At 48.5% G+C, this 18,444-nt stretch overlaps 1 protein-coding gene across 2 annotated transcripts in view; it reads right to left on the bottom strand.

Moving 5' to 3' along the window:
• Positions 1–18,444, bottom strand: part of FGF13 (fibroblast growth factor 13) — a 200,064-nt gene that overhangs the window by 73,982 nt on the left and 107,638 nt on the right. Inside the window, exon 2 of one of the 2 annotated variants that reach the window (XM_054641343.2) lies at positions 10,338–10,505. The exons of the other annotated variant lie outside the window; for it this stretch is intronic. Within the exon in view, the coding sequence (XP_054497318.1) occupies positions 10,338–10,505 (168 nt within the window). The remainder of the gene's footprint in view (positions 1–10,337; positions 10,506–18,444) is intronic. 2 annotated transcript variants of the gene reach the window in all.

Here is an 18,444-nt window from a genome sequence, read left to right as displayed (position 1 = left end):
CATTTGGCCATCCTCTCCTTTCCCCTGTGATGTCACTGTTGGTTACCACTGAAAGAAATAAAGGGATTTCACGACTTTGCTCTTCAGTTGGAAGATTTTCTTTAGAGAAATCAAATTTTTGTCCAGGAGAAATCATTTTTAGTCCAAAGAAAGATACATTTTGGGTTGAGGACAATGAAAAGAGTAAAATTCTGCATCAACTATTTATATTATATATATATATATATAAACATAATAAGTGGCTTTTAAAAATAGCACAGATGGAGTCCTCCACTTCCAATAGGGCAATGCCAATGTGAGCAAGGGACATCATACAAAAAATAACAAGTCTCATTACTACAAGATGGGGAAATCAGATATCCATTCTCCCAGATTCTTAACACTGCTGCCACTAGACTTTTAAAGACCATAAATAAGCCCAAAACTACTTGTGAATTTGCTCTGCAAATCAACTGCAAGAAGTGTTCTATTTTGATCCTTCCCTGGAGTCCCATCCTAAATCAAAGTATTACAACTTAATCTTTTAACAAGTTTCCTTTCTAATGAACCTGCAGCCCTACAAGTCTCTTGAGAAATCTGATGTGTGAGTTTAGGTTTGCATGTTTTTCCCTATAAACTTTGAATTATATATTATTTTAAAAAATAAAAATCCAAGGATTTGTGCCCTTTAAAGTAAGTGCTCATCAGCTCCAGGAGACTGGAAAGGTGCCAGAATTTTACTGGGCTTTCCTCCCTCTTGCTGGCCCTGCCTCCCAGCCAGAATGTTTTCTCCAGAGCTAAACAGAAATGGACTTCAGAGCAACAAGAGCTGAGCTCAGACACCGACCCAGAGGGAGGGAGAATGGCTGGAGAAACAGAGGCTACACCAAGAGACTGCCAGAAATAAAACAGGGAATGGAGGTGCAGAGTTTGGCACCTGAATAACAACCAGCTCCTGCAGGAGAGCAGAGATAAATACAGAGCAGCTGCTGAAGGCACCAGTGCCTTCCAAAGGGATGTGATGGAACCTCTGGGGCTGTGTCAGAACCCAGAGGCAAACGGAGCCCAGCCCCTCAGTGCACACAGCTCAGCGTTCCAATAAAGAAAACCTGCCCAAGGACTTACAAGGGAAATGCTGGCACGTGTCCATCTCAACATCATCCTGCTGGAAACGAGCTGACTTTAAAGGCTGGCAATGAAACTACTCAAAAACACAAATCCAAACCACAGCACTAAAAAACCTGGCAGGAGCATTGGGTTTGGGTTTTTACTATGTCCTTTTGAGACATCTGCTTTTAAAAGGCACCTTTTCAATTCTGTTGAGACAGTACAAATTCTGCTGCAGGAGAGATGGCATCAATAACAAACAGTCACAGTGCTGCCTGTGATTTTCCTCAGTCTCTGGATTACACTCATGTTTCCATTTGCATGTGCAAATTAAAGAATCTGCCATAAATACACCTGATCAAACATCAATTGGCAGCACTCTACAGAAGTCAATGTACTTCATTAAATATACATAAGGATATGAAAATCTAATTGTGTGCTGGAATGCCCTGTTTGGAGCATTAAATAAAGCCATGTGTGAAGTGTTATGGGCAGGGCTGTGAACGTGGGGCTGGAGCAGCAGCTGGTGCTCAGTTCAGGGCTCTGACCCTCTCAGGGTGAGGCACAACCTCCCCCAGGAACACCCCACCCTCCTGAATGGAGGAGATGCTCCTCAGGTCCAGCTGAGCCGCCTGCCTGCTTTTCTCTGCACATCTCCTGTCCTCAGGAACCTTCTCCCACTGGGAGGGTCCATCCAGGCTTCAACTCCTCTCTAACACAGAATCCTCCTGAGCACTGCAGCTCAGGGACCTCCCTGCTTCAGCCCTGGATCTCTCCTGCAGCCACCAAGTGCATGCAAAGGCAGATGCTCAGCTGTCCACACCAGCACCAGACTCACCTGCTCCCACCTGAACCTCTCCTTCTCGGTGCTTTGGAGTCCACAGGAGGCTGCCCTCTCCTCCTTGGTGCTCTTCAAACCTGTTCTCCTGCCATTTCTGTCACTGTTCCACTCAGCTTCCCTCCTGATGATCAGACTGTGTCCTGCTGGCTGGTATTTCACTGCACATACCATGAAATGCACTACATCCAGCTCTTTTCAGTTAGAACAGCAATTTCCTAAACATGCTCCTTTGTTATTAGTACAAATATCAGCAAAATTTCTCACTATTTTTACATTTATCTTATTTAATATCCAAGTGATTAAAGAAACCTCCTACTTGCATTTGGCAGCTCAAGTCCCATTTCAATTTTTGCTTACTACTGGTTTTACAGTATATTTAATCTAAGTTTATCACAAAAAGGCCAGCCCCATGGACTGCACTGGATTAATGCTGACAGTTCATGGTCAGAAAGGAGAATCTTATGTGAAGCCTAAACACTTTCTACTAACAACATCTGAGAAACACTAGCAGTACTTGAGGGCAGTTTTGCCACTTGTCTGAAATGAGAAAATGATTGCACTTACCAGAGAGAAGAGCAACTAGAAAGCCAAACTTGGTGGTTAATTACTGACTCTACCAAGCTGAAGCTGCAGAGGAACAGAAACAGGGGCAGGCACCAATTAAGCAAAGGTGCACAACTGAAATTCACTCTGCATTTTTAACAACTCCTGCAATTAAGTGTTAATTTGATGTCACCTGTTGCAAAAATGAAAACTCTGGGACTGTTCAGAGGAAACAGAACAGAGAGTTCTCTTCAGAGAACGGTGACAGTCAGCACCAAGGTGGTTTGTGCTGTTAAAGCCTTTTTCAGAGGATGGAGCAGTCAAAGGCTCTGCCTTACAGAGCAGAGAGCCCAGGACAGCACGGAGCACCTGCATGGTCCCCAGCCAAAGGCCCTCTGAGCTTGGAGGGTTGGTGCCACATTGCCACTGGTGAGGTCTGCAGTAATTCTGATGGGCTGTGCAGCTGAGCAAGGGACAAAGGAAAACCTTCATTATCAATAAAGAACTACAGCTCCTGATTTCAAATGAGGACAGGCTGAAGAACCAAGTCTGATGCTTTCTCAGGAGAGTCATGGGATGCAAAAGTAGCAAGACAAAGGCCTTTCTCCACACAAGGAACACTTTGAAGATCTCAGAGTCCTTTAAAGACGAGATGAGAAAAGAATATCAGGGTGACTCATTTGGTCTAAATGTCCTACTTCAGCTATGCTAAGTGCCAGATACTGTCTCCATAGTGAATATTTACTTTGAGATTAGAACAAAATAGCAAAAGGCACAGATAAAAGACTTCTCTCAAAGGGTACCCAGGTAAGGTAAGGTAAGGGACAGCATTTCTCTTTTGGGTTGCCATGACCTGTTCAGGGGTAAGGCCAGGTCCAGTTTGAGAATGAATAATCATTATCTTGAAATAAAAATTCTACAACTGCTCCTAATGCCATTACTTACACTCTTTTGATGCAACAGAGAACAAATGTGGCTAACAATGCACTACTCACAGCTGCACCTTTGAACTCTACCACCAGGAAAACCCAGTTCAATAACCCATTCCATTATTAGCTACCTTTGTTATTGACATTTCATCTTCATTTCCTCCAGCCACGTGATTCTTAGCTGTGAGTCTGGCAAACAGAGCAAGCTCTGCAGGCTCTTTCCTGGGCTGAGATGCTGTGTGCACACAGAGAGGGATCTCCCCAGATCCTCCCAAAGGTAACAGTTCAGTACCTAGAGCTCAGGAGATTCAGCAGGCAGTGCTGCTGCTACTCCTCCTGCTGAGATGTCCAAGTGATGATGATGATGATGATGATCCTTCTCCTCCCTCTTTATAAGGGGAAACATTACATTTCTCTGCTGCTCAGGACTCCTCTGATGACTTGCATGTTCAATCATGAACCACTGTGGCAATCAGGGCCACATTACTGCTGAGGGAGTAAGAAAAGAAATCAAACTGAACCATATGAGGGGGCTCTGATCTCATTCGCAAACAAGTAAATATTGAGTAAATCTTGGATTAGGGTGGAATTACTCTGGATTTGCACTGGCTGAGCCCAAACCTGAGTCAGGCCCAGCCTGTGTTCAGGTAAGCTCATTAAACACCTCCCAACCCCTGGGACTCTGCTGGGAGCACTGGTGGTTAAAGTTAATCTCGTGCTTAGAGGCTTGGAGGATGAGGGCAGGAGGGCTCAGGCAGGGACAGGACTGAGCTCCTGCAGCAGGAATCACCCCTGCTGCCAGGTCACCACCACAGCCAGAGAGGTTTCTCTGGGGGGAAAAGCACAGTGTGCTTTCATACTATATACTTGTATATTATACTGGTGGCAGCTCAGACCTCTGCCCTTTGGTCTCTGTCCCTCCCTTCAGATCATCCTTCACTGCAGATACGGTCCCACAGCTGCAGCAACTCCCCGTGCACCCAGACAGGCAGGGTTTAAGGCTTTACTTTCATTTAGCACTGGAGAAGGCTTAGGCTCTGCTCAGCTGCTTGCTGCCAGTGCCAGAGCCTGGGGACGAGGTGAGCTGGGAGCTCCACACTCCCCACAGCAGCACCTCAGAGGGGCAGGAAGGAGCAGAATCAAGAAAGGTTTTGCTGAGGGAAAGGGAATGAGGAAGGCACAGAGGGCTGCAGGGCCCAGCAGCAGCAGCCTGCCCTCCCTGGGAGGGGCAGCTCTGGGACAGCAGGAAAGGGTTAATGGCAAGGGCAGACACCAGGTCTGCTTTCCCCTGCTCTGCAGGGAGGAACGGGAACAGCACCTGTGAAATGTGCTTAGGGCAGCAGCACAGGGCCACCCCTGCATGGAGCAGCAGAACAGGGCTCCAGGTGTGAGGAGCAGGAAAGGGCTCCAGGTGGGAGCAACAGAAAAGGGCTCCAGGTGGGAGCAGCAGGAAAGGGCTCCAGGTGGGAGCAGCAGAACAGGGCTCCAGGTGTGAGCAGCAGGAAAGGGCTCCAGGTGTGAGCAGCAGGAAGGGGCTCCAGGTGGGAGCAGCAGGAAAGGGCTCCAGGTGTGAGCAGCAGGAAAGGGCTCCAGGTGTGAGCAGCAGAACGGGGCTCCAGATGTGAGCAGCAGAACAGGGCTCCAGGTGTGAGCAGCAGGAAGGGGCTCCAGGTGTGAGCAGCAGGAAAGGGCTCCAGGTGGGAGCAGCAGAACGGGGCTCCAGGTGTGAGCAACAGAACGGGGCTCCAGGTGTGAGCAGCAGGAAGGGGCTCCAGGTGTGAGCAGCAGAACAGGGCTCCAGGTGGGAGCAGCAGGAAAGGGCTCCAGGTGGGAGCAGCAGGAAAGGGCTCCAGGTTTGAGCAGCAGAACGGGGCTCCAGGTGTGAGCAGCAGGAAAGGGCTCCAGGTGGGAGCAGCAGAACGGGGCTCCAGGTGTGAGCAGCAGGAAAGGGCTCCAGGTGGGAGCAGCAGGAAAGGGCTCCAGGTTTGAGCAGCAGAACGGGGCTCCAGGTGTGAGCAGCAGGAAAGGGCTCCAGGTGTGAGCAGCAGGAAAGGGCTCCAGGTTTGAGCAGCAGAACGGGGCTCCAGGTGTGAGCAGCAGGAAAGGGCTCCAGGTGTGAGCAGCAGAACAGAGCTCCAGGTGTGAGCAGCAGGAAAGGGCTCCAGGTGTGAGCAGCAGGAAAGGGGCTCCAGGTGGGAGCAGCAGAACGGGGCTCCAGGTGGGAGCAGCAGGAAAGGGGCTCCAGGTGTGAGCAGCAGGAAAGGGCTCCAGGTGTGAGCAGCAGAACGGGGCTCCAGGTGTGAGCAGCAGAACAGGGCTCCAGGTGGGAGCAGCAGGAAAGGGCTCCAGGTGGGAGCAGCAGGAAGGGGCTCCAGGTGGGAGCAGCAGGAAGGGGCTGGGGGGAACCTGGGGCTCAGGGAGCCAAGCACAGATGCTGAACCTGCTCACTGGGGCTGAACCTGCTCACTGGGCTGAACCTGCTCACTGGGGCTGAACCTGCTCACTGGTGTCCCACTGCCACAGGGCCTCTCTCCATGTCCTGGATGCTGTGCCTGTTCCTGGCTCAGCTTTTTGATTCCTCACTGGAACACAAAGTCATTTTTAGTTCTGAACAATATGCAAAGTTCAAAAACCTCTCACCATTCTCTTATTCCAAATGCAGTTCTCCTCACCCTTCTTTCCTTTTCTCCTCTAAAATGCAGAAATATGCATCACCATAATGAAATGAGGGAGCAGGGCTAATAGGGCTGATTGGTCTAGAAGAGGAGGATGCCATTAGAGTGCCAAGTGACAGTGCTCTCAGTGGTGACACGAGGCTCAGAGCACCCAAGGGACGTTCTGTATTCCATTTCTGCTGCTGACACAAGTGCCAGTGCACAGGGAGCAGGGGAAGGGGCAGCCCCCACACCATGTGCTGCAACATCTCCCTGTGCCTCACCCCAGCACTGCCTCTGCCCCCCACTCCACTGCCAGGGATGAGAGAACAAGCCACTGTCAAGGGCAGCCACAGAGCTGCTTGTTTCACATTAGCATCCTTAACATTTTCTATCTAATCAGATTTCCTGTTGGTTGAGGAAAGCTGCCTTCCTCCTTACCAGCTGCTATCCCAGATTGCCCTCTCCCCATCCCCAATACGTATTTTGCCATGCTTGTCTGCTTTTCTGTGTAAAAAGGTTATGTATGCCTGGAGGGAGACTAAATGTTACCAAAAAAAAAAAAATAGAAAAAGGCAAAAAAAAATCCCACATGAAAACAGAACTATGGGCGAGTGTCCAAGACTCTTGACTGTGTGACTGTGACTAACCAATGGCTGTTTTTAAAAAACATGTCTCATTTTATTCCCTTCCCTGGATGTAATAATACAACTCAAATTAGTTTTCCAGGAGCTGACTCCTTTTTATGTAACCATGTTTTATACAGATAGCAGCAGCAGCTTATGTTTAAACTATTTAAGAGAACAAATAGCTACAAAATGTACTTCAGATGGCCCTTCTCCTGCTAGCAGTGTATTCCTGGCTTGAGGGAAGCTACAAAAACATTCTGTATTTTGCTGCTGCTGCGTGGATGCAGTTGTAACAATGGCCAATGAGCAGCACCCAGGTGAAGGCGTCAGCTCTGCTTGTTTTAGTGGCTTGCACTGCACACTGTGGTGTGACTTTGAGAACACAAAGCTGGGCAGGTGCAGAACAAAGCAGCAGCTCAGCTCTCGCCCCATCCCAGGTTTCCCAGAGCAGCCCCAGCTGAGCTGCAGCCCAGGCTGGAGCATCCCCAGCTGCCAGGGGGCTCAGGGGGAACCTCCACACCTGGGGAGATCTCATGGCTGGGATCCCCACCTCTCCTCCTACCACTGGCTGCAGTCACTGGCCAAGCACCTTCTCTGTGTCCTCCAGGCTGCTGCCCAAGCACTGCCCTGGAGCTGCTTCCTGAGGTGCACCTGGGGCACGTGCCAGAAGAACAGAGATGATGCTGCAGGCAGGCAAGCAGGTGTGGGGAGAAGAACAGGAAACCAAGGCAGGTTAGGAAACATGGATCTCATTTTCTCATTCCCACCTCTGCTTTTAGAAACAGGCCCAAGAGATGAGAATTGATGGGCCACCAGGCTCGGACACCAGTGGGATGTGGCATTTAAGTCTCTCAGCAAACAGCAGAACTCCCCAAACACCCCTACCAAGAGCCTGGAAAATCTTTTTCCTGGTGTCATCCTTCCTGCCTAGGGAGTCCAAATCCTGAAGTGATAAATGAGGCTCCCCAAGCACTCCCCCTGTATGAAAGTGGTTAAAAGGTGCAGAGAAATCCATCATCTAAACAAGAGAGTTGCACAGTTAGAAACATGCAGCCTTTACTCTGTGTTCCCATGCCATTATTCAGCAGATTAAACAGGCATTTTTGTACTCTATGTGGAGTCTTCCAAGTCTGCAATTTTCCATAGAACTTCCATTATGACATTTCACTTGGAGAACTTTGCTAACAGCTTCCTAGTTGTCACACTTTGCAGTACCTTCAAAATTTGTGTCACAGTAACAAGTTTAAACATTCCTTTTCCTTTATCCTAACAGCACAGCTGAGCTGTTAACTGCTGGGCTCACACTGGAAGGGATTTCTGCTAGGATTTGTTTCAGCCACTCCATTAACCTCCATGGACTGGCAGGGTTTGCATGGAAAGCACAGTTCAGACCAACTCACTATCAACATTTTTCAAGCTCCATGCCAGCAAACCACTGAGGATGGCACACATCAGTCTTTTGGTGGGTCTGGTACCACCTTCCCGGCAATTCACAGATTCTGAAGATAAATGCAGCCCAGGCAACCCGAGCTACAAGAGAGGCTAAAAGGATTCCTGGTCAGATGTTCTCCCTCCATGCTGGAGACAACATCTGTCAGAGAAACACACAGAAATCACAACCAGCAAAGGCTGCCACCCCTCTGAACTCCACCCCTCAGGTGGCCACAGCTCAGCCACTGTGCCCATGGCTTCTTGTGCCTGTCTGGGAATGCCACATCCTGGAGGGGAGGAGGGACACAAGGAACAGACATTGATCCTTGGGCACAGCAATAGACGATGGCAAGCCTTGTTTTCCTGGGAATGAACGAGCACCAGTGCCATGGAGGAGAGGTAACACAGCTGCTGCTGGAGCCAGACACTGCAGCTTCATGGAGAAGCCAAGAACAGCAACTCTGGGCCTCCAGGAACACCACGGCCACACTGATGCTCCCAGGTCTTCCCCCAGAGCCTGCACTGGGCCAGCCTTTGCCACAGGTCCCAATTCCCCAACACTGAACCCAACCGTGTCCCCCGGAGACTCTGCAGAGAAAAGGCCCAGCACTGCTCTGCTTTCCTTGCTCCTCCTGGGCAGCTCTGGGGTGGGAACTGGTGATTCATTCACTGCAAGGATCAGCCCAGGCAGGAGCCAGTCTTCTGCAGCAATCCAGCTCCCAGTGTGGCTGCACTGGAACAAGCACGAGCTGCTCTGGAGCTCCACACCAGCACACGGAGCATTCACACACAGCTCCAGTCAGGGATGGCAGCTGTGGGGCCCAGCTCTCTTTCATGCTCCTGGCCATGGAATCTTCTTGCTCACCACATGCTCAGGTGCCATCATCTTCCCAGAGGAGCTTGTCAGGAACAGTTCTGGGCTCCGAATTCACTCACAAACACAAAGCCTGACAGATGACACGGAATCCATGATGTCTGCTAAGCCAGGAGAGTGCCACAGCAGTCACCTTCATCTTGACTGAGTCATGAATCACAGCTTCTGTCAAGGCAGCCCAGCACTGAGAGGACAATTGGACCTTCTTCAAACCCCGACTTCACCGTTCAGTCACATCATCACTGGAACAAGAAACCTCTCCCCAAACCTTAAACCACAATGTGTATCAGAGCTAATATTTCTGGGGAGATGATAAATGCTATTTTAATAAAATACTTTTATTTTAAAAGACACAAATCTCCCAGAGGTGGTACAAAGAACATTCATGCAAAATTTGGAGAATGTAACAGAAGAAAGCAATTGAAATATTTTGGGCTAATAGTGACAGCTCAGGAACTGATGCCCAGCATTACAGAGAGAATAATGCAAGTGATTTGTGATAAGAACTCCAACCTGCTCACTGTGCTGTTCCTGCAGACTCGATTGTGGCAAAATCCAGCCCTGAATATTTCATCTTAAAACACCTCTACCAGCAGTAGCATTATTTGTCTTGGCAGATACCGGAGCTTATGCAAAAAGTACAAGGCTTACCACGTGGAATATGAAGCAGTAATGAAAAACACATATGGAACAATAAGAGAAAGTATTAAAAAATAAAATTTAAAATAGCTTAATCTTATGCACACTAGATGAACGAGATTATACCTCATTGGCAATTTCATATCAGTAAACACAGCATGAGGAGAGACCATACCTTTGCTTCATCTGAAAAGGAAAACAATCTACTTTTTTTTTTCTGCTCTGCATGCATTTCATTTCCCAAAATGCAACCAGGCGTGCATTACACACAAAGTTCATCCTGCTTCACCCAGAACAGCTGCCATGAGCATTCTCTAGCACTATGCAGAAGCCTTATGGAGTGCAAGGTGCTGGGGACAAGCCGAGTCTGATCTGAGTGCCAGGCTTAGAGCAGAGTGCAGCTCCAGGAGTTACTGCAAAGAACCTGGGAACCGATGCCTTTGAGGAGCAAGCAGCTTCAGGCAGCCAAAAGAAAGGGCAGTGTGTAATGATGGGAGCTGAAACAAACAGAGTTTACTGGAGAGAAAGCAGCGTGGCCTCTGTCCCAGAGGGCTCCCGGGGGGCTCAGGCTGCAGTGTCCTGTGGGGCATCAGACAGGCAAGCAAGGGACAGTGCACGGCTCCCCCCACACAGCCTGGCACACACAGCACACCCGGGACACACAGGGAGAGGGAACCCAACAAACAGAACATGGACCCAAAGTGCACAAACCTTCCGGCTCTGTGTTCTCTTTGAGGTGCACTTGCTTCAGTGGGCAGCAGAAGATTTCGTGACACTTAGCACGAAAAGGGGACTCTTTTTTCTTTAATTCCGCAGATTGGATGGAATCTTGCCGTAACATAATGTACTCCTGAGTGCCAGGGGGAGCGTCATCCATAACTGTGTCACCACACAACAAAATAACTCAGGTTAGAGCCCCAGGAAAGCGACCCCGAGAAGCAAATCAACTACAGAACGTCAGGGTGGGGAAAGACAGAGGGCAAGAAAGGTTCACAGGAAGGAAAATAAACTTTACACTGTAAAGTATCTTAGTCATGGTGGGAAAATACATTTACTTTTATAAACAATGCTTCTCATAAACCTCCACACTTCATCCCGTTTCATGCAGCTTTGACAACCAGCAGAACAACACCCGCTCTGAGCAGCAGCACAGCTCCTCCTGCGTCTGCTTCATCCTGCCCTAGCACCCCTACCCATTCTGCATGCACACTGGGGGAAAAGCAAGGCAAACTCTGGGCTTTATGGCCTGGCCACACACAGGGTCTGCACTACCTGCAGGAACCTGCTTCCCAAAGCACCAAGGACAGGCCTTTATCAGGAAATGGAATTACACCCCATCCCTCAGAGCAGGGATAATCCTGTGACATTTTCAACAGACACAAGTGTAGATGTACAGAGAGAAAGCACATTAATCCTTCTGATGGTTTTCTTGTAAAACAGCAAGTAGTTTTTAAAGCTGATCTTATAAATCAATACTGCCATTAATAATGCAGCCTGAAATGTTTCTGAATGGGGTCAGACTATTAAATGGCAAAAAGATAAAATATATAGCATAAAGAAAGTTCCAGCTACCTCGAAGTATTACATTACCAGAATGAATTGAAACACTTTTCCACTATCTAAAAAAATGAAGCCTTAATAGCAGAGATAGTGAGATTCCTCAGCTCACAGCTTTAGGCACAGATAACCTCCCGTGAACAAAAATTAGCTCCTTTTTCACAAGACAGCCTCCAATCACCAATTGTTATTTATAGTGTAACACAGAGATATAAAATCATACCCAAAACCAAACCTGGATTCCCCAACCCTACATGAAAAAAACCAAAAATTAAAAAAAAAATCCAAGAATTTCAGTAATGAGCAAAGTAACTACTGACAGGCTAGTCTAAAACATGCACTAGGTAAGTTTATTTGGTTCTCAAACTGATGGCCATTAATTCTAACAATGAACTGCTTCCTAAATATCTGCCAACACATGGACATCTTAAAAACCATCAGATTCAAACACAGACGCCCTCAAACACAGACCCCCTTGCATTCTCATGCACTGGATTTCTACCCTGGTAGGAGCCATATCTGGGTGATAAATTCAAGCTGATAATTGTTCTGCTCACAGTGGGCAGTCACCTTCTCTCAAGACCTCACTAATCCAGCAGAGAAACCTTGCACCTTGGCTGCTGTTGCCTCATTAGACTACACCCAGCAGCAGTAATACACTCTGATAATCCACACAAAGTGCCATTAAAAGGGATGCATGATCAAGGAGGAAAGCACAGGTGGTTCAAAAGGGAGCAGCAGGTCAGAGGAGCATGAGGTGTGGCTGCCATTTGATCACCTCAGCAGTGCCAGCTTTGCTCTGGAAGGGTGGGCTGTGCTCGGGGGGCACACTGAGAGCCCCACGGGCAGCTGCTGGCAGTGAGGGCCAGGAGCCAACACCCACAGGTCCTGAAGGGTCAGCCCTCAGAAATGTCTTGGTTTCTGTGAGCTCAGAGCCTGCAGGATCTGCAAAGCAGCCCCAAGGGCGGATCCCACCTGCCAGGATTTGGCAAACAGCTGCCTGACACCATTGTGCAGGGCCTGGGCCAGCTCAGGCAGGCTGAGGGGCAAAAAGGCACAACCTGTCCCTCACCAGAACCCTGCACAGCCCATCAGCCCTGCAGACAGACTCACTGGGGTGGGAACAGGGCCCAGCCTTCAGCAAGGGACCACACCCCAAAGGCAACAAAGGCACAGATTCACTGGGGTGGGAACAGGGCCCACCAGGGCCCACACCCCATCACCAGCAAAGGCACAGATTCACTGGGGTGGGAACAGGGCCCAGCCTTCAGCAAGGGACCCACACCCCAAAGCCAACAAAGGCACAGATTCACTGGGATGGGAATGCTCCCCATCAGGGCCCACACCCCAAAGCCAACAAAGGCACAGATTCACTGGGGTGGGAACACTCCCCTCCAGGATCCACACCCCAAAGCCAACAAAGGCACAGACTCACTGGGATGGGAACACTCCCCATCAGGGCCCACACCCCAAAGCCAACAAAGGCACAGATTCACTGGGATGGGAATGCTCCCCTCAGGGCCCATACCTTCACAGACTCACTGGGATGGGAACACTCCCCTCCAGGATCCACACCCCAAAGGCAACAAAGGCACAGATTCACTGGGGTGGGAACAGGGCCCACCAGGGCCCACACCCCAAAGCCAACAAAGGCACAGATTCCCTGGGATGGGAACACTCCCCATCAGGGCCCGTGCCTTCACAGATTCCCTGGGATGGGAACACTCCCCATCAGGGCCCGTGCCTTCACAGATTCACTGGGATGGGAATGCTCCCCTGCAGCACCCACACCTTCTGCAAGGGACCAACACCCCATCCTCATGGCAGAACACACTGGTGCTCTACGTTCCCATCTTCCCATGAATAAAACAGAGGTAAGACTACATATGCCATGGACACAGGTCATTTATATACTGCTCACTCACTTGTATATTCTTGTATATTCTCACTCACTTGTATATTCTCAGATGAAAGTGATAAATAACCACTACATGGCTTTAAGGAAATGAACCCTTTTTTCTTCCCCTACAATTTGATGGAGACCAAACCCACAGCAGCTGAGAGGAATTTGCTTAGCAGTGAATATAAAATAACTGCAGTAACTATTATGTTTCCTAATCAAAACATTCAGCTTGCTAAATATCACCCTGTAGCATTTTCTTTAGCAAATAAAATAATAATAATTACATTAATAAGAACTTGCTGTCAACAAGCCACTAGGAAAAGAATTTCTTCTTCCTGTAAGCTTCACCGAGAGAAAGCAATCTTTAGGATGGCTGCTGGCACCAGGATGTTTTTCAAGATAAATTCAAACATGTTTACTTTATATAAACACACCAGCTAAACAGTCTGCTGGTTTGTGTCTTTCTTTTATGTCCAAGTGCATTTCAGTCCCATCCAGAATTGCCAGAAACCATAACATCAGCCCTGTCCATAGGCCTTGGCTCGGGTTCCAACTGCATCATCTTTGATGCAATTCAGACTTTAATAAAGCTGTAAGGAAATATCTTTCCCCCTGGTTTTAGAGAGAGAGGCTTCTGCTCTGCTAGCTACAGGCTACAGCAACCATAGAGTAAATAAAATCCAGGCACAACAAATCCTCCTGCTCCTGTTGGACTATTGCTCCTGCATGTATGGCACAACTTAAACAAAAACCTTGTACTTCCATGGATCCATTCACTCCTGCTTGAACCTTTCAGGTCATTACCTGAAACATGAGTTTTCCTCAGTTCCCTAACTTTGCACAGTGGTTAGTTTTGGATGTTGTGAGTCCCAGGACGCTTACACTCGCAAAAGATTCATTTTTCTGGCAGGACAGAAGTTGTGTCTGTAGCCACAAGGTCCTCAAGCCACAGAGAGCACCAGAACACCTCTGAAATCCTGCACCCACAAAGTGAAGAAATCCCTTCTCTTTGGCACAGGGCAGGATAAAACATTCCCCCAGGGCAGCTTTGGGGAATAATGAGAGCAGCAGTCAATGCCCCCCCAGCGCCACCTCTACACTGTCACCCCCCAGTGTCACCTCCCGATGTCACCTCCCCACAGTCACTGTCACTCCCCCAGTGTCACCCCTCAGTATCACTGTCACTTCCCCAGTGTCACTGTCACCCCCTCAGTGTCACCTCCCCAGTGTCACTGTCACTTCCCCAATTTCACTGTCACTCCCCAATGTGACCTCCCCAGTGTCACTGTCACTCCCCCAATGCCACTTTCCCAGTGTCACCCCCCCAGTGTCATTCCCCAATGTCACCTCCCCAGTGTCACCCCCCAGTATCACTGTCACTCCCCCAGTGTCACTGTCACTCCCCCAATGTCACTTTCCCAGTATCACTGTCACCTTCCCAGTGTCACCTCCCCAGTATCACTGTCACCCTCCCAGTGCCACTCCCCCAGTGCCACCCCCAGGACACAGAGCACCGACGCTCCCCCAGCACCTCCCTCCTGCTCTGCCCCCTGACCCCCACCAGGGAAATACATAAAGGTCACAGCTGAGGTGACCCAGGCCCTTTGGAGCCATCAGGAATTATTCTTTTTTTTCTTTTAGGGAAAACCTTAGGCTAGCAAGTTGCTTTCAGCTCCTTACAGGAACAAGTCTAAAAAAAACCTCTCTAAAATAACTTGCTTCAAGTGACGGCCTGTAGGACAGGGAAGGGGAGCAAAGTGGGGTATTTAGCTGTAAGAACATTTTTGAGACAGCTGATGAAAATCTCTCAGGTCTTTGGGCAGTAAAAGTTCTCTTTTCATCACTGCTTTGCTTCCCTCCTAATTTCTCCCAGTTGAAGGTGTGATTTTTTTTTGTCAGCCACCTGCACAACATAATAAACTCAGAGCACAACAATACTTGCAAGCTAATTGAAAAAAATTTCTATTCTGGGCTTGTAAAACACTCAGAACCTCTTAATGACAACACAGTCTATCCAAACCGTTTCACATTAAGCTTTGCCAAATCTTGATGAAGTATTCTTACCAAACAGCCTTTCTGGCACTTCTGCATCACCCAGAAATCTTATTTTCAGCTTGCAGCTGTGTGCTCCCAACTTTGAAGTCTGGTTGACTCTGACTTGCAGTTTTCACAATGAACACAGATATTACAGGAAGCACAAGCAGCCAATTCTCTAATTTTTATTCACAGCAAGCCATTTCTGGAGTCCCTCATTTTGCACCACCCCTTCCTCCCCAGCACACCCCCAAACCCAGGCACCACACCAGCTTATTTCACACTGAAAGGAACAAACCAGCAAAAATACCTTGTGAAAGACACAACTTCCTTTGGGTGAGTTTTCAGAATTAAAAGCAGGCTCAGAATGAGCTCCCATTGGATCTGGAAGCTGCTGTGGATGGGGCTGTGGCAGTGAGGGCTGCCAGGGACAGCCCAGCTCCTTCCATCTCACAGGGAACAGCTCCTGCTCTTTGTTCTCAAACCAATTCCATGATTTCCTCCATGGCAGCCACTTCCTGAGCTGGTATTAAAGGACAGCTTTATGGCATGCATGAATAGAGCACAATTTTGAGATGGGCAGTGACTCTCCAAGGGCTCAGACACCTGGGGAAGCAGACCCCTTGCCCAGCAGAGGGCTTTTGGCACTTGAAGCAGGGAGTTCTCAAGGTGCTGATCTCAATCAGGCTGCAGCCACTCATTAGAGGCTTTAGGGATTCAGAGGACACGGCTGGGAGAGCCCTTCTGTGTCTGCTGGGAAGGGAGGGTAACCTCCTTCTTATGGCACAAATACCACAGGAACATTTACAATTCACCACTGATGTCTAAGGAAAGCTCCCTGTGGTAAGGGCAGGGTCCAGTGATTTATTTTCTGATTTGAAACTACTTTCCATTGTGAAATATCTTTCTATTTTAAATAAGTGACTGCCTTGTGATCAAAACCGAAAGCTGACAGCTCTTTGCACCACGTTACCTCCAACATATGTAGAAATTTCTTAACCTTTTGATCTGCTGAAAAATTCTGAAAGATGCTCTCTTTGGGTCACACATAGAATAACTTTTTTCAGATCTTCCAAAAATATTTGCACAGAACACTCCCCCTTGACCTAAAAGAGTAATTGGATTAACTGCTAGCAGTAATAGGCTGTTATCCCCTGGAAAGACTACCCAGATAAGGCTGCATTTAGATCCTCGTGGATAATAAAGACAAAGGCATACGACATCAAACATTTGTTGATAAATGCTGGAACATTTATCAATGAGGAACAGCCCCAGTTTACTGAGGAACAGCCCCAGGGTGCAGAGCCAGCACCTTTCCCTTCCCAGGCATCAGGAGCTGTGGGTTTGCCATGCCACACGTGCCCACTCTCACCTGAGCTCTGCAGCTCAGCTCACTGCTGTGCTGTGCTTGCCCCTGAATGAAGGAATGAGTAAATGAATGAAGGAATGAATAAAGGAAGGAATGAATGAATAAAGGAAGGAATAAATAAATGAAGGAATGAATGACTGAAGGAATGGATAATGAATGAATGAAGGAGGGAATGAATGCATGAACATTTCTCATCGGGCAGTTCCGAGTGCTCTCCTCTTTTCCCATTCCCATCCCAGTGCAAGCTGGCTGCTCTGCAAGCAGGTGGGCTGGGGCATGCACACAGCAGACAGACAGGAACACCCAGGGTGCCACTCTGTGTGCTTGGGAAGCAGCGGGCACTGGGAGCACTGGGAGCACTGGGAGCACTGGCAGCACTGGCAGCACTGGGAGCACTGGCAGCACTGGCAGCACTGGCAGCACTGGGAGCACACCAGGGCAGGACTGGGGACACTGCTTGGCACCAGGGACTGGCTCCAGGGAGGCCACTGGACAGCAGGACCTGCCTGGCCAGCTGCAGAAGATGAACCACCCAAACTGCACAGCCACCAAGGATCTGCCCTTAGGACGAAGCTGTGGCTGCCAGCCCAGCTGCTGGAGCAGACATTTCTCCTTCTGCCCCACCAACACAGGACAGGAGCACCATGGAACACAGGAGGAGAGGGACAGCAACTCCAGATGGAAATATGAGCCTCAGCCACCCCTGCCTACCGTAAACCCCACTCTGACCAGCTCACAGGGAATTTAAAAAGCACTGTGACAATTTGTGCCACAGTGCACTCACTGACAAAGTCTGGGAGAAAAGCAAGGAGCTGTTTCTAAGAGAACATCCTGGAAGCGTGGTGAAAATCAGGCATGCAGGGGAGAAGGTGCCAGAAGACCTGCTAGAAAGGTCCAGGATGAGTGGGAAGCCTGCAGATTTTGAGAGCTTTGCACAGCTTTAGTTTGCTGCTTATGAAATATTAGAAAACCCTTGCGTATCGTAACTTTAATGAGAATTTAATTATTAATGTAGCCTTATTTGGAGCTAGGAGAATAGTTTCAGATTATAAGGGAAATAGAGAGAAGTGCCTTTTTTCTTCCTATTTATGGAGCATTATTGTCAACAGCTGGGCTACAAAAAGAGACAAACTTCCCTAGGGTTGGGAAGGAAAAAACCCGTAACAACAAAAACACAAAGAAAGAACTGAAAAAGATCAGAATCCTCCAGGAAAAGCAGCCTGAAAATGGGAACAAAATCATCAAAGAATAGACTGCATCCCTCCTGGAAGTCTGGAAGGATGAGTGCTGCCTCTGGGAGCAGGAGATGAGCAGCAGCTCAGAGGCTGGCGCTGGAGCTGCAGCTCCTGGGCATCTCTCTTGGAAGAAGCAGACAAGAACAGAAGCACCATTCATAAAAGGACAGGTGACACCTCCCAATTATTTGCCCCATTTACTGAGTATTAACAAAAAGAAGGATGAAGAAATCGAGTGTTTTAAAATTCACACTCATTACAGAAAGAGCTGTGCAGAGAAATGGCTTCAGAGGAAATTTTTCAAAGCGAAGCACAGAAAACTCATCAGCAGAAGCCAAAAGCCTGGGTGTGCCACGGAGAGGTGCAGAGAGTGCTCTCCCAGCCCTGGGAAGCAGCAGAACCCTGGACCCTGCTGTGCCTCTGCACCCCACCCAAAGGGACAAAGAGCTCTGACCAGAGCTATGCACACACAGCCTGAACAGCAGAGAAATCCTCTCAGAAAAAAATGTATAATTTAACCTGAAATTAACATTATCTTCATTTTGAGGTTGGAAATTATTTTAACAGGTTAAAGATTAGGCTTATGCAGATAGGGTCCCTATATACAAATACCCATGTACACAAACCAGTTCAGTTGTAAAACAGTCAGATGAAATGCTGCAATATTTCCTCAGATTGATTTCTTAGACTAAACTTTAGTTAAGCTGAATTCTCACCACA

Source organism: Agelaius phoeniceus, chromosome 14 (genome assembly GCF_051311805.1).
Source record: "Agelaius phoeniceus isolate bAgePho1 chromosome 14, bAgePho1.hap1, whole genome shotgun sequence".
Lineage (NCBI taxonomy): Eukaryota > Metazoa > Chordata > Aves > Passeriformes > Icteridae > Agelaius > Agelaius phoeniceus.
Note: the sequence above shows the minus strand (reverse complement) of the source record. Positions and strands in the feature narration are given on the sequence as shown.